Below are 16012 nucleotides of genomic sequence, written 5' to 3' on the forward strand. Positions count from 1 at the left end.
CTCCTCAGGGGTATCGCGTTCTTGTTAATATCTGCTCACGTTTCTAAACTCACAGCTTGTCAGCGCCTACACAACCTGAGAGGTATTGCCAGGTTCCAGCTCGCTCTTTTCCCGAGGGGAAATGGAGAATCAGCAGCTTAAAAGGACTTGCCTGGGAAGCATCCAGGCTTCCCAGGCCAAGGCTTCACTCAGTGTCCTTGGCCACCTCCATCCCTTAATCCTGCTTTAACCCTTGGTCCCTTGGTGTTTTGCAGAGAACCTCATCCCCCACCCACCCACCCCCGGCCCATAGTTCACCCTGCAATTCCATCCTTGGCGGCCCTTCCTCCCCACTGGAGTATCTGGCGCCCATGGGGGTGCTTAGGAAAGTTTGGTGAATTAATGACCGCTGGTTCAAACAAATGCAGCAGAGCCCAGTCTAGGGTCTGGTGAAGATGTGGTTGGATGGGGGTGAGGGGTGATTTACTCCGCCATCTCCCAGTGCAGCCCAGAGAGAGGGGCTAGGGTCCGCGTTGGAGGACTGGAAAGCGCCTCATCAAGCGTGCAGAAGTACCAACGCAAGTTGGCAGGGGTAGCCTCCTCTCGCCGCCCAAGGTTCTCCGGCGGGAGCGCAGCCGAGCCGCCTGGATGGTGCAATCTCCCGCGCGCCTTGCATTGATCAAAAAAGGGGTTGAAACAGTAAACGCGAGGAGGAGCAACTGCTCTCGAGTCTCGACTGGGGAGCACGACCAATGGGGATGCGAGCCCCGTTGCACGAACCAATCAGTGCAGGGCCAGCGACAGCGCGGGCCAATGGGGGCGCCGGCTCGGCGCTGGAAGAGAGCACAGAGTCGACGCCGGCTGCAGACTTGCGCTGCCCACGCTATCGGTCCTTTCCAGTCGACTCCCAGTTCCCGCTTCTGCACCATGGACTCCCTGATGCAGGTGGTCAACTTCGGGCCCGGGCCCGCCAAACTGCCGCGCTCGGTAAGTCCCCTCTAGCGCGCGCCGGCAGTGCGGTCCGGGCGGGAGCAGGCGCGTGGGTGGCTGTGCATCCCCGCACGGGGCTCCCGGATCCCCACTTCCTGCCCAGATTTCCCCGAACGCTCTGCACTGGCGTGCACTCCCAGTTTAGGATCTATCGTGGGTGGGCCTCTAGAAGGATACATTGGGGGAGGAACTCGGCGAGGTTTGCTTGTGCAGCTGTCGCTGGCGCCGGCTACGGGTGCGCCGCATGCAGAACCCTGCCCGCCCGGGAGTGCTGGCTCACTGCGCTGCGCACCTGCAAACTCCGGCGCTGTGCCTTCAGTCCGGCCGGGCCGCGGGCCCGGCGGAAAACAAAAAGCTCCCAACTCTGCGTTCGCCTCGCCCCGCAGTGCTGCGAACCAGGCAGTGTTGAGTGGATGCGTGAATGGACACTGGGAATGAATGGTGAATGAGGATTGCGTTAACTGGAGGGAACTGCAAACTGGAGGCCCGCGCACGACCCCTCGGAAGCAGTGTTGCCTTTAGCCAGCACTTGGAAACATTGCTTTTCAGAAATGTAAATTTAAAAGCCTTCAGTCCAGCCCAGGCTTTCCCTCTTTGTCTCTCAGATACCCCACCCGTCCCTAAAGCCTTTTTTCTCCCCTCTGTTTCACGCGTAGATTTTTTTTTTTTTTCCAACTGGCGTGTCCCCTAAAGGCATTCTAATATTCAAATTCTGGTAGGCCTTGGGCTGCTAGCCCAGTTCGGTTCACTTTGTTCTGGAGCAAATGAGTGACTAAATTCTCCCCTGGGCCATTACCAGACCTTTCAAGTGCCAGTGGAACTTACTCCCTGCCTTCCCAGCCCCCAGCCGGGTTCCGGCTCCTCCCCTAACCTCCAAAACCCACTCCCTCCACATCCATTCTCCCCTCCCACCGCCCAAGCTGTGAAGGGGGCCAAGTCTCTACTGCGCCTTGGATGCACTGACCCCTGCCGCTGCTGTTATATTTTTATTTTTCTAACCAGGATGACTCTGATGATATGTTGTAGCAACATGGTGCATAGCCAAGTGTTTTACAATTATCTGCTGTTGAACTGAGTAGAATCTCCCTGGGACAGAGACTTCTCTGTGTTGTGATAAGAGCAGAGAATCTTAATTGTAGAAGGGAAAGGACATTTTGCTTTTCTGGGGGCAGCGCTAGTAGGAGCTGAGAGTACAGGGCTTCGTTTTTTCTTAGTTATTGCGGTCTGTTTTAGGTGAGATTCCCTGCCAGAGCTGTGCAAACGTTTCCTCTACCCTCACCGTTTTTTCCCCTCTCTGTGTTTTGGAGTCTTCTGCACATTTGTTTCCTGTGTAATTTGTTCTGCATTTATTATAAAGGCAGTTGTTATCAGTAGTACAATTATTTATTATTTATTTTCCTGGGAGGATTTATGCCCTCCTGTGTGCTCTTCAAGCTGGGAGGGGGGGCAGATGTTGCTATTTATGTGTCTTCTTGATTTAATTGAAGTATAAGGATTAGAGAAGCTTTGCAAACTGTTTTTGACTGTAACCACAATGAAAAATATATTTCACAAAATGAGCAAGTACCTGCACATAATTAAAACAAAAGGCTTATGAAATATTTAGCCTAATGACTACAACATGCACAATTTTGTATCCTATTCTGCTTTGGTCTGTTCTAGTTCATTAAAAAATAATGAACTTTTCATAATTGAACTTTTCATTAAAAAATTATGAACTTTTCATAATGAACTTTTCGTTGTGGTGTGTGGACTTCTCATTGCAGTGGCTTCTCTTGTTGCGGAGCACAGGCTCCAGGTGCGCGGTCTTCAGTAGTTGTGGCATGCAGGCTCTGTACGTGTGGCTCGCAGGCTCTAGAGCGCAGGCTCAGTAGTTGTGGCGCACAGGCTTAGTTGCTCCGCGGCATGTGGGATCTTCCCAGACCAGGGCTCGAACCCGTGTCCCCTGCATTGACAGGCGGATTCTTAACCACTGCGCCACCAGGGAAGCCCTAGATTATGTTTTATGAGGTCTTTAGCCTGTATCTTTTAAGGGAACCTCCTTTGATGGCAGGATGCTTCTACAGAGGGTTTATCTCACCTATTTTGTGTACATTTTTAGAGCATTTCTTTCTCTCTTTTTACTTTGTGGCAGATTGCTCATACACAAAGGTAGAGAGGGAATAATATAACTAAATTCATGCACCCACCCAAAATTTAACAACTAAGGGCATTTTGCCAATCTTGTTTCAGCGCTCCCTGCCCCATACCCTCTTTCTCCCCTTCTGCCCCTGGATAATTTTAAAGCCAATCACAGATATCGTGTCATTTCACTCGTAAACAATGCAGCATGCATCTCTGATAAGGGCTTTCTATTCTTCTTACTGAAGTGTGTGTGTATATATATACACACATATATATATGTGTGTATATATATACATATATGTATATATACACATAAATCTACGTAGATACATATATGAAATAGGTGTTTTTCTTTCAGTGTGTAGTAATTTACATTTAATTGCCTTTGGGAAAAAAACAATGAGGCACCTCCCTAGAAAGTGAGCTATGTGTTTGGGGGTGGGGGTAGGGAATGAGCCTTGCCCCCCACCCGTTTCCTGGCAATGGAAGATTGGCCATAAGATGGGTCCCACCTGTCCAGTTGTCCTTGTAAGGCAGACTGTGGTTATGGGATTGCAGTGATCTTACAAGATGGGTCAAGGGGCTGGACTGGGGCATACAGCTAAGTACCTCTGGAGCCACAGCTGAGATTCTTCACCTGCAAATTGGGGATGAGAATATCACCTTCAGGGCTGTTGTTGAGGGGAGAGTGCAGTACATCAGTAGCCCTGACGAACCTTAATTCACAGCAGGTGCTTCCTAATTCCCGCCCACCCCACCCATCCCAGCAGACCAAAAAGATGGAAAATTGAGTTATCAGTTTAACTTGGGCCTAATTGATTTTTTTGTTGTCCCCCAGAACTTTATGATTTTTGTGCCTTTGCTGTCAGAGTGCCAATGCAATTGTGGAAGGGACATTTTTCTAGGGAATTAGACTTTTCCCAAAGGTCTGAAGTTGACAGTTAAAGAACTGTTATCAGAAAACTTCTATACTTGATCTTTTTTTAAGTCCAAGTGAGTTTTTATCTCTAAATAACTTCATACCTTTGGGAAAACTGTCTTAGCATCAGTCACGTTGCATAATTTCACTCTCATCTTGAGTGTAAGTTGCATCATCAGGGCTCTGTGGGGATAGGGGGAGGAAGGGGATTGGCTGTGGGCAGGGACACAAGCTTCTTCACAGGCCTGGTGGGTGGATCCTCTCCCCTGTCCCTCCCCCACTGCAGTTTGTATGTCCAGAGTTGTGCACAGCCTATTGAAATCATCTGAAATTTTCTTTTGTTTTTTTCCTAGGTATTGTCAGAGATACAAAAAGAATTATTAGACTACAAAGGAGTTGGGATTAGTGTTCTTGGTAAGATTTACTTTTGGATTCTGTGAATGTCCAGGATTCAAAGGGAACCAATTAAAATGCATCATCAAGCCTAGAATTTCTACTGGGTCTTCCTGAGTTATTTCAAATCTTTGGAAAAGATATTGTAGATATATTTTTAAATTTTAATAACTTCCGTAGCATGTTTGATCGAAGCAATTTTGAAAGCAACATAAATGCTGGTGAGGGATTTATGTCTCAGCTTACAGTCGCATCATTGGTTTTTGCTGTGCATAGGATCTGAGATCGAAAGATCCTGTACGTTTACATTAACAGTGCCCAAACATTTATAAAATTGCTTCACATTCATTTTACAGTTTTTGCTGTTCTTAAACATGAACTCATTAATGTTGAAAAGTACACAAGCCTTTTTTTGAAGATCTTGCATGTTAATAAGTTCATGAAGTTTCTTTGAGTTCTGAAATTTACTTTTTTTAAAATTTAATTTTCTTTTTCTTTTTTGATATTTCCAAAGGCTACAGACTATTAAGAGATTGTAGGTTTAGCTGTGTGCTCATTGCTATTAAATTTTGTTCCTGTGGGTCTGGCACACGCACCTAGATTTCTGTGAAGTGAGAGCACAGTGTGGAATTTTGTGCTGATGCCCTAAGGGCAGTATTTGCATACAATTCCTGTTGGTGAGAAAGATGTGAGTGATCAGAGACCAAAGGATAAATTAGTACATGGCTCACTCAGTGAATATTGCCGCTTTTGAAAAATCATTGTGCTGTGACAATAAGGTTAAAATGTTTGCAGTTTGAAAACCAGTTTGGATTTTCCCTTAAAGTAAGTGTGGCCCACAATTTGAATGGAAAATAACTGACATTTCCCTTTGTTATTTGATTTGCAAATTTTGTAGTTACAGCTACAGTTAACTTTTGTTGCTTTGGTTTTGAACTGGAATTTTTTTTCTTGTTTTTCTTTCCACAGAAATGAGCCACAGGTCATCAGATTTCTCTAAGATTATTAACAACACAGAGAACCTTGTGCGGGAATTATTGTAAGTTTAAAATTTTAAAGACAAAATTGTGTTACTCTTGTTTGGTAATCCATATACGTGGGTGTCTGTTGCATTATTTTCTAGACTCTGCTGTGTGTTCAGAATATTCCATTCTTACAAATAATCTTGTTAAGATTCTCCCAAATTCACTAGATCAGTACATAATGCTTTTTATTTGTTCCTCATCCTGCGTTTGTATTTTTATTTTATGTGTTTTTTTCAAAGATCTGAAATCATTTTATCTGGGAAAGATTTTTTTAGCACTGTGGAAGTTAAACTGGCTTAAAAGGGATTTAAATGACAAAGAAGTGGTCATCTTTTTTTTTTTTTTTTTTTTTTTTTTTTTGCGGTACGTGGGCCTCTCACTGTTGTGGCCTCTCCCGTTGCGGAGCACAGGCTGCAGACGCGTAGGCTCAGCGGCCATGGCTTACGGGCCCAGCCGCTCCGCGGCATGTGGGATCCTCCCGGACCGGGGCACAAACCCGGGTCCCCTGAATCGGCAGGCGGACTCTCAACCACTGCGCCACCAGGGAAGCCCAAGAAGTGGTTATCTTTGTCAGCATAATTAACTATAACTTAGTTCACTGGCTCTTAAAGTATTGCCTCATACAACCTGTCAGAATCAACTCGTGGGGGAAGTATTAAAAAATTCAAGTGCTGGGTCCCATCCAGACCTGTTGAATCAGAGCCTTTGTACAAACTTCATTTTTAACGGGCTCTTTGGGCAATTTTAAGGGTTCTGAACTCTGGGAACTGCTTCTCAAATGAACTTTCCTAGTTATCTGCACTGCTCTTGTTACCCAGAGGAAACTGTGTTCTTAAATAGATTGCTGCTTAAAGGAGAGGTTTTATATATTATATAAATATATTCACATAGAAATATGAATACGGTCATCTTGAAAACAAAACATTGTGGGGTTTTTTTTCTGCTCACAAAACTAGTGCATGTTCATGGTGGAAAGTTTAGGGAAAAAACAAACTCACAAAATCAACCGTAATTATCCATAACCCCACCAGTCAACGGTAATCACTGTTAACGTTTTAGGGTCCATCCTTGCATTGTTTCATTAACAAAATTGGAATTATACTAATTATTTAATAACTTTCCCTGTAAATTGCATGGATAGAATGCTTCAGATGGGGCGGGCTTGGTGACATTTTTGTGAGGAGCCCTCGAAACCCGTGCTAATGTCCGTGTTAGGAGCCGGTAATCATCTGCTTGGGTTAGCACGCCAGGGCTGCCTGCTGGGTCCCTGTCATGTTCACAGAACAATCGCATCCTTCATGGGGTGGGTACTTGGAATGTTGGCCCAAGAGATATGGCATTTGACCCACACGCTTGTGAGCCTTTCCAGCTTGAACTTCCGGTTCAATTTATGGGCCGATTTCTTTGTACCCCTGAACCTAGACCTCTGTCTGGTGTCCTTCCATCCACTTCTTAGCCTTGTTCACTGCCCTGCATCTGAATAACATAAACCACGAACGCTGCCTTGGGCTGCCATCCTCCCAGCTGCTGACATGGTTAGAGTCTCCTAAGACCTGTCTGCATGCTTTGCTAGCCTCCTGAGCCCTGGATATAGGCAGGCACGGTTCAAAACCAGATATATGCACGCCATCCCTCGTGTTGGCGAGACCAAGACCCTCTCACATTGCCCTGCCCTTTGGTGTTTTCCTTACACCTCTGTGCTGGAGCTCTGTCCCTTGGCCGTCTGCCTTCTGTGTAACCTGTTCCCAAGCTCTGACATTGCTCAAAGGCTTGGGTCCAGTTTCCCTGGCCTGAGCTGGCCTTACCCTACTGCCTGTAGCCATGCCAATCACCATTTTAATTTTCCATGTTGCAATCAAATATTTTTGCTGTTAATCTTGATATATATTGGGTAGGTGATACATGCTTAGGTCTAAAGGATTATCAAAGATCCTTCTCCAGTGTCCACCTGGTTCATAGCATGGACCAGCACATATATACTTTTAGGACTTTTGGTTGCAAGTGACAGAAGCCCAGCTCTTGGCTTACGCAAAAAAAAAAAAAAAAAAAGAAAGAAAGGAATGTATTATCTCATATAACAGGAAAGTGCAGGAGTGATTTAGGAGCTCACATGATGTCAGGAGGGTCTTTTTCTCCATCTCCTGGCTCTGCTTTTTTATGTTGGCTTCACCAGATGGCCACCAGTGGTTGCAGGTTTAGCTCCTACAAGTTCTTTATTTCCCTCAATAGAAACAGCTCCTCTTTTCTAGAAGTTTGGATCCAGGTCTCAGAACCAAACCACACTGGCCAGCTTGGGTCACGTGCTCATCCCCTGGAGCTGGGGTTGGCCACCCTTGAACCAGGTGGACCGAGAGTGGCAGCCGATGCTTCCCTAAAGGAACAGCAGGGTGTTACTAGCTCTGTCCAAAAAGTAACCATAGGCTTCCACCACAGAGCCCAGTAAATATCTGTGCAAGGAATTGAGTAGATAAATGACTGGGTTGGGGAAGGCAGAGATGGGGCTTGACCATCGTTCTTGTAGTGTACCCACCCCAGGGTAAAGTGCTGGAAGAGCATCACTCATTCTCAATTTTTGACCCTGTTTACTGTCACCTCTGCTTCTACCCAGAGCCATTCCAGACAACTACAAGGTGATTTTTGTACAAGGAGGTGGGTGTGGCCAGTTCAGTGCTGTCCCCTTAAACCTGATTGGCCTGAAAGCAGGAAGGTGTGCCGACTATGTGGTGACGGGATCCTGGTCAGCTAAGGCCGCGGAAGAAGCCAAGAAGTTTGGGACTGTGAATATTGTCCACCCCAAACTTGGGAGTTACACAAGTAAGTGCTGGGAGCTGAGCTGGACAGTGAAATGCTGGCTGGCAGGTGGTCCCTCCTCAGCTAGCAGGAGTAGTTAGTCTGATACCATTTAGATTGGCTGCCTGTTCCTGTTAAGATTACTAACGGGCTGCTGCAGAAAGAGTATGCCTGGGCTGCTGCAGAAAGAGTATGCCTAGGCTGCTGACTTAGCTGCAAAGCCCTGGGGCTGGTTTGGCTTTAGGTATGGCTTGATCAAGGGCCGCCTACAGTGTCTCCCGGTTCTGGTGTCTTTCCGTGTCTCCTCCACAGTCAGGAAAGCTGCCGCCTCCTTTTTAGAAGATGGCTGCAGCTGCTCCTGACCTTGTATTGTCTCACGTTTCAATGCCTTCGCTCATGCATTCCCAGTAACAGTCTCACGTCTCCTGTGTCCCATTCTGTATCAGTCAAGCGGCCTTGCCTGAGTTGCATTGTACCTTCGGGGCTGTGGGTGGAACCGGTTCTACTGGAACTACATGGGCTGAGAGTCGCGGAGGCTGACGCACACAGGAAACTGTCAGTGGACATAGGATGGATGGATACTGGGCAACAAGGGAAAAACCCAAATACTCACCACGCCATTCTTGAAGATTATTTGCCCCCAGTAACAGTCAAAGGGGTGGGATGGGTCATCCCTTTAGGATGTTGGTGGTGATTGTAATGTAAGGTGGATAGGGTGCTTTCACTTGTGAATGCTCTGGGATCTGTCTTCCCCTGCTAGGGGAGGGGCGTCATTCCTGGTTGCCTCCTATCTCCCTAAGGAAAGAGGGGAGGAAACGTGTGGAGTCCCCAACTTGTCTCCTGTGATAGAAATTCCAGATCCGAGCACCTGGAACCTCAGCCCGGACGCCTCCTATGTGTATTACTGCGCCAATGAGACCGTGCATGGAGTGGAGTTTGACTTTATCCCTGATGTGAAGGGAGCAGTGTTGGTCTGCGACATGTCCTCAAACTTCCTGTCCAAGCCTGTGGATGTTTCCAAGGTAGAGTGTAAAAGAGGCCTGCGCCAGCGGGGGACGGGTCGGGGGGAACCAGCCTCTCGGTTTCTCTAAGGACATTTTAATATATACCAGAATGGGGAAAGGCTGACAGTGTGGGTTGTCAGAATGTTTACGTCCTGACATACCCAGCCCTGTGTTAATCGTCGTCTCCCAGGGGTCACACTTGAGTCCTTGGGGAATTCATCTGCCTCTGAGAGTGGCGCTTAGAAAATTCTTTTGTCAACATCTTGGGAGTTACTTGCTGTCATCAAGGAAAGCTTGGGGGGCTATGAATGAGCCCCACCTTGCTTTGTACCCAGCTCAGCTCCAAGAGCATGGACGTGACATGTAGATTTCTGAGCAGCTCCCCAGGTGCATGCCGTGGGGGGTATGATAGCTGTAAGGAATTTAAAACAAACTAAGAAGTAGCCTGCCTTTTAAAAAGTTGTGGTAAAATATACTTACCATAACTTGACCATTTTAACCAGTTTTAAGCGTACAGTTCAGTGGCATGAAGTACACACACACTGTTGTGCAGCCGTCAGCACCATCCGTCTGCAGAACCTTTTCTTCCCAAAGTGAAACTCTGTCCCCATTAAACAATAACCGCGGTCCTTCCTCCCCCCAGCCCCTGGCAACCACCATCCTACTTTTTTTATTGGTCTCTGTGAATTCAACTGTTCTAGATAACCTCACGTAAGTGGAATCATGCAATATTTGTCCTTTTCTGTCTGGCTTTTTTCACTTAGCATAATGTCCTCAGGGTTTGCCCATGTGGTAGCATGTCAGAACTTCATTTCTTTTTAAGGCTGAGTAATATTCTGTTGTATGGATGTACACATTTTGTTTATATCCTGCTTTTTACTTTCACTCACCATGCACTGGCAATTCTAAACAATGTCAACTATAAAATACTCCCTGTCGAGCCACACTGTCCCCCCTCCTCCCACTTGGGATGCCACTGAATTTTCCTACAGGTTTCATGGGGAGACATGGAAGAGGGTTCTACATCTTACATGAAAAAATTTCCCGAAGTATCTTTAAACATCTCTTTTTTTCTAAAATTTCTTCTGTCTCAGGCAGCTTGTCCCATTATTTCTCAGTGTCTTCTGATTATCCCTTTACACAAATATAAATGGATAAAAAAATGGATTTCTTTAGGTTACCAAGGACAGCAGTCTTATTTTAAAGATGGGCTTGGACGTAGAAAAGAGGTATACTAGAGTGAATACGAATAGATACAAGGCCTCCACAGTGATGAGTTTGGGCTGGCCCCTCCCTGGAGAGAAGGATCAGACAGATTTGTAATCTGCAGGCTCTGAACTCTTGAGTATCGATTTGCTGTCCCGGATAGAGATTCCTTTAGAGAAGGGAATGCACTCCGAACGGGATTAAAATAGAGTCACTTCCTCATAAAAATTGTGCTTTGGAAGGAGATTGGGAAGTTTGACTACATTTATGAAAAATGACCCAGTGCATCTAGAACAGCAAGCTTTCTCTTTTGCAGTTTGGTGCAATTTTTGCTGGTGCCCAGAAGAACGTTGGCTCTGCAGGGGTCACGGTGGTGATCGTCCGAGATGACCTGCTGGGGTTCGCCCTCAGAGAGTGCCCCTCGGTCCTGGATTACAAAGTGCAGGCCGGAAATAACTCCCTGTATAACACACCTCCCTGCTTCAGGTAACTCCAGGGTATGGCTTGGGGACCAGTGAGGAGGTCTCAGTATTTCCCATCAATACTAGTTGACTTTTTAAAGTAGGGCATGATGCCACGAATCAGTGATCTATTAGCCCATATATCCTATTACGATTCTCTGCCCAGGTCTTCCCTGGTGGCGCAGCGGTTGAGAGTCCGCCTGCCGATGCAGGGGACACGGGTTCGTGCCCCGGTCCGGGAAGATCCCACATGCCGTGGAGGGGCTGGGCCCGTGAGCCATGGCCGCTGAGCCTGCGCGTCCGGAGCCTGTGCTCCGCAACGGGAGAGGCCACGACAGTGAGAGGCCTGCGTACCGCAAAAAAAAACAAACAAAAGAAGATTCTCTGCCCAGTTCACCTCTCCCTTGTCCCCTCTCTGTGCACTGTTTGATCAGCTTTCCTTGCCTTTCTTTTGGCATGTTTTTGTTTGATCTTGGTAGCCTTGGTGGTTCACCATTAACCCGAAAGCTTTCTGCACATGAAGTGTCATGCTTGCTTCTCAAACAACCAGTGCGGCTTTGGAGAAGGACTTTCAGAGGCCGGGCTACTGGTCTTTTTCTTTCCTTACTGGGTCTGCTTGAAGCTGGCTGCCTGGCATCTAACACACTGGCTGGAACAAACACCTCTCTGGTTTTTCACCCAGTCTGCAGGGGTCCTGTTAGCCTGGCTTCCCCTTATCCGAATGAGAGGCTGCATTACAGCACTTTTGGGGAGAGTAAGGCTACCCCACCGTACAGTCTTTTAACTCCCAGACTCAGGTAGTTTGTGAAAATCTTTGTGACACCTAGGATTTAGCAATTGCCTGAGAGATTTTACTACTAACAAGCTGTGTGACCTTGGGCAAGTTGCTTAACCTATCTGTGCAGCAGGTGTCTCCAGGAGTAATTGGTTGCTGTGAGGATTGAATGATTAATACATATGTATAAAATGTGCTTGGTGAGTGCCTGGCTCTCAGTGACTTATAAATGTTAGCTGCTGTATTATTATTGTGGTTTCTGTTTTATCCCCAGCCTTAGCAGCGGGGATAAAAGAGCCAGAGTCTATAGATTATCTTATCTTTCCAGGGCAGCTATGATGTAAAATAGTGATGTGTATGACCCTCTTTATCTCCCAAGCACCCTAGGAGGTGGGTACTGTTATTATTATTCCCATTCTGCAAGTGAGGAAGCCAAAGCCATACTTGAAGAAGTGGCATAGCCGGGGTTTGAACCCAGGCGGTCTGGCTTGAGAGCCCAGGTATGCACACCCTGTATCTTTGTGCTCTTCTCAAGCAAAACTCTCAGTGTGGGTTTGCGTTGGAAAGATCCCATCTCTGGAGAGCAGTTGGCTCCTGGGAGTCCAGCTCCCTGAGTCTCCCGGGTTTTCCAGGGATGGTAGAAGTTCTCTAAAAGAGCGTACGAAGAGGGGCTCGGGCTGGTACAGGCCGCGGCTCTGTGGGGTTGGGGCTCTGTGAGAGGTCTCCCTCTGAGGCGCTGCCTGCAGGAAATTTCTTCCACATAATTTACCAGGGGAGGAAAGGAGCTTTTTCCAAAGTTAGAATTCTGATGGAAATTTTTGCTGGTTTTCTGTGCGGCTCGCATGGGCCGGAGCAGCTTCTCACTTTGTGTCCCCTGCTTTCCTCGGGGCACGGAGGGCTTCAGTGCTTACTCTCCTGGTCACCTGTCAATCCCACTCTGTTTCACCCCGGTTGAAAGTGCTTCTGAAGTGCCTGGTAGGGATTGGGGGGCAGGGCTGAACCTCTCTCACCTGCCCGTCTTATCTCTGGGGTTTCTGGCAGTGGAAAAACCGGTGACCACTGGCCAACTGGGAAAGGAGCAGTGCCGTGCTGAGCGGTGCAGGACAGTTGGGGAGCCTGAGTGCAGGGCCCCTGGAGAAGGAGCTTCGGCTCCAGGCTGTGAGGTGGCAGGAGGTGGCGGGAGGTGTCCGTCCTTACCTGTTGGAACGTGCAGCCAGGGCCTGGCTTGCAGGCAGGTGAGTCTTTCCGGGGGTGGGGCAGAGGCCACCACAGCTCCGCGAGTGCGATGGTGGGAGAAGGCAAGGAGAGCCCTGGCCCTGAAATGGGGCCTGAAATGGGGTTGGCAGTTCTGATCAGAGCAGGGGGAGCTGTCACGCCCTCTGGCACCTTCTCCATGAGTGACCGGGAAGCACATTTTTAAAAACTCCAATGGATATGTGTTAAGATGCAGTCGGGTAATATTAGAGTGAAAAATCAGCAGAAACAGTGAGAAAGCAGGTCAGTCTGTCTAGTGGGAGATAAAAAGGTCTGGAGTCAGACCTGGTGGGCACTGAGAGAAAGTCCTCCTGTGAGTGACTCAGAGAGAGTCATTCCCCTACCAGCCCCTGTGCAGGCCTCCACCCCAGGCCCTGACCGGTCGGGTCAGCTGGCCAACCTGGGCACCTGGGGTTGGGGCACAGGCTGGGGGAGGGCAGATACTCCCCGCCCAGAGCCTTCCTGCCCGAAGAGTGGGCTCAGCCAGACACCCAGAAACAAGGGTGGAAAAGGGGCGAAGTTTCCTCTCCAGACAGATCAGAAGAGTGAACACTGAGACCATCTCAGGGCAGGAACGCTAACAGTATTTGATCAGAATCATATAAACGTGGAGGACCAAAGAGATTGGGTTAAAGGTATTCTGACCCAAGACACCCCTTGGTGTCTTGCTTTCTTTTACCCCGAAAGAAGAGAAAAGGAGAAAAGTAAGTCTGTATAATTGAGTAGTTACCCTAAATCTATGACTTGAAAAACTTGGATTTCATTTGGGGTACTTCAGCTTTCAAGATTAGAACATTGTAGTTCATGCAGTGAGAACAAGCAGTGAATGGAGAGAGGAAGCTTTGTGCAGAGCACCCTCCCCCGGCCCTGGATGTAAGAGGATAAGGCGCCCAGAACACTGCAACTTTGTATTACATGGAAGCCCTTGAAAATGTCCCAAGTTTGAAAAGAAGCTCTTTTTTTTCTTTTAAACTCGGAGCCAAGTGACCACAGGCCCCGGGCGGTTTGAACTGAGCCTTCCTGTAGTTGCCTGTAGCCCTGAGCAGTGAATTGGGGTGGAATAAAGGACGGCGTGGGCGTTCCTGGGCACTAAGCCCAGTTCATGGACAAGCAAACGGATGCCTAAACTTCCCTTCTAAGCCCACAAGACATTTTTACTTACCACGACTAACTAGCTGTAGTGTGAGGTAAAGTAACTAATAAGAAACAAAATGACCCTAGTGACCCAGGCCGCCTTACTTATCAGCATAGGAGTGTGGGCTGCCAAGGGGGCCTAGTACTTCAGAACAGCCAGGGAGAGTTTCCCGGGGAACTTTCTGGTGTGCTTTTCTAATCCCTAGTGCCCACAGAGTATTTCTTGTTGCCTTAAAAAATTAACACATGGTCTTGGCAAAGATTCCTGAGGCGAGCAGAGCCTGCGGGGTAACCATTGTTAACTGCTTGCTGTGTAGGGCATATGCAAACAGAGCCGTATGTTTAATTATAAAGATGGAACTTTACCATATAGGCTGTTCTGTGAATTCTTTTTTCTATCCAGCAACGTTCTGTGAACACTGCCATGTCAGCTCAGACGCCTGCCTTTTTTCCCCCTTTGAATTGCTGAGTGATATTCCAGAGAATGGATCTGCTGTGATTCATGTAGTCATTTAATGCGCAGGCTGAGACAGTGTACCTGCACTGTGTGGGGCAGGGGACATTTTAGAAGTGAAGCCGTACTCAGTTAAAAGTTAACCCTGGTTAGTGGGGACCAAGTTTCAAAGCTGCATAAGCATTTTAGGGCCCCTGTGTTTTGAAGCTTTCGGATTGTATGGGGGTAGAAGCGTGAGTTAATAATGCATCGGCAGCTCCAGTCGACTCACAAGGCCGGACATCCTTTCGCTCCAGGGGCATCTGGTCTCCGGGAGAGCCTGCTTCCTCTGAGCCCCGTACCTCACGCTGAGGCTTTGTAGACCAAGGCTAAAGGTGCTGGTTCTGGGCAGCGTGTAAAATGGATGGGCTATCTGCTGACTGTGCCTGCTCGGATCTCATTAAGATCAGCCAGAGGGCTTCCCTGGTGGCACAGTAGTTGAGAGTCCGCCTGCCGATGCAGGGGACGCGAGTTCGTGCCCCAGTCGGGGAAGATCCCACATGCCGCGGAGCGGCTGGGCCCGTGAGCCATGGCCGCTGGGCCTGCGCGTGCGAAGCCTGTGCTCTGCAACGGGAGAGGCCACAACAGTGAGAGGCCCGCGTACCACACACACACACACACAAAAGATTAGTCAGAGAGCGTGGGCAGTGAGTCTGGGCATAGGGGTGAGTCACACAGCAAGAGGGAAGTGTGTTGGTGCTGAGGTCTGCCTGGGACTGTGGACCTGGCCTGAGCCTTTGCTGCAGCCTTGATTTGATGAATCAAATAGCAGCAGCTTGGGAACCCTGGGGTAACAGAGCTGCAGGTAGAAGTGAAGCTCAGCTTCCAGAAAGTGCTGTTGAACCGGCAGCCACCCGCAGGTGGCTCGCTGTGATTGGATCACGTGGCAGGGTGTGCGGCTGTGGTTTGTGGGGGAGTGAGCAGTTTGGGGTTAGATGGAAATTCGAGAGCACCTTACGGAACAGAGAAGTGGGAGGGCAGCACCGTATCTGGAACACATGCCTACACGTCCACACACGCGCACGTGTGCTGTGATGCCCCTGGAGCGGCTGCTCTTGGCAGCTGTGTCTGGCTTGGTGCCAGCCTGGCTGCCCCGCTGGCAGGTGAGAGAGTGGGTGAGGGTCCTGGAGCCCCTAGTAACCCAGAGGCCTTTGTTACTGTGGAAAGAGCTGGGGCTTTGGAGTCGGACCATCTGGGGTTGGAATCCTGGCTTTCTCAGCCACTTATTAGATGACTTTAGCCAAGTTAAGCTGTCTGAGCCTGCCTGTTTCCTCATCTGTAAAGCGGGATAATGGTAGTTCTGGCCTCGGATTTTTTTTATCAATATAAGGGAGAGTCCTGGACCGCTGAACAGTCCTTCCCCTCTCTTTCTTCTTTCTCCTTTGCTCCTCTGATTTCTCAGCCCTTATACAGAGAGCTCCAGCCGAGGCTGGAAATTATTCAGAGGCTATTTTCTGCTTTGAGC

The 16012-nt window shown here is 48.3% G+C and overlaps 1 protein-coding gene across 3 annotated transcripts in view; it reads left to right on the forward strand.

Annotated features, from left to right (window-relative positions):
• The first annotated feature begins 812 nt into the window (after positions 1-812).
• The window catches only part of LOC101337928 (phosphoserine aminotransferase), a 33717-nt gene continuing 18517 nt past the window's right edge, over positions 813-16012 (forward strand). For 2 of the 3 annotated variants that reach the window (XM_019934635.3, XM_073806237.1), the window contains exons 1-6: positions 813-966; positions 4366-4426; positions 5375-5444; positions 8039-8244; positions 9070-9242; positions 10747-10916. In XM_019934635.3, coding sequence (XP_019790194.1) covers positions 907-966; positions 4366-4426; positions 5375-5444; positions 8039-8244; positions 9070-9242; positions 10747-10916 — 740 coding nt within the window. In that variant the 5' untranslated portion in view covers positions 813-906. The remainder of the gene's footprint in view (positions 967-4365; positions 4427-5374; positions 5445-8038; positions 8245-9069; positions 9243-10746; positions 10917-16012) is intronic. The other variant, XM_019934634.3, reaches the window with a different exon arrangement.

This window comes from Tursiops truncatus, chromosome 6 (genome assembly GCF_011762595.2).
Source record: "Tursiops truncatus isolate mTurTru1 chromosome 6, mTurTru1.mat.Y, whole genome shotgun sequence".
NCBI classification, from domain to species: Eukaryota; Metazoa; Chordata; class Mammalia; order Artiodactyla; family Delphinidae; genus Tursiops; species Tursiops truncatus.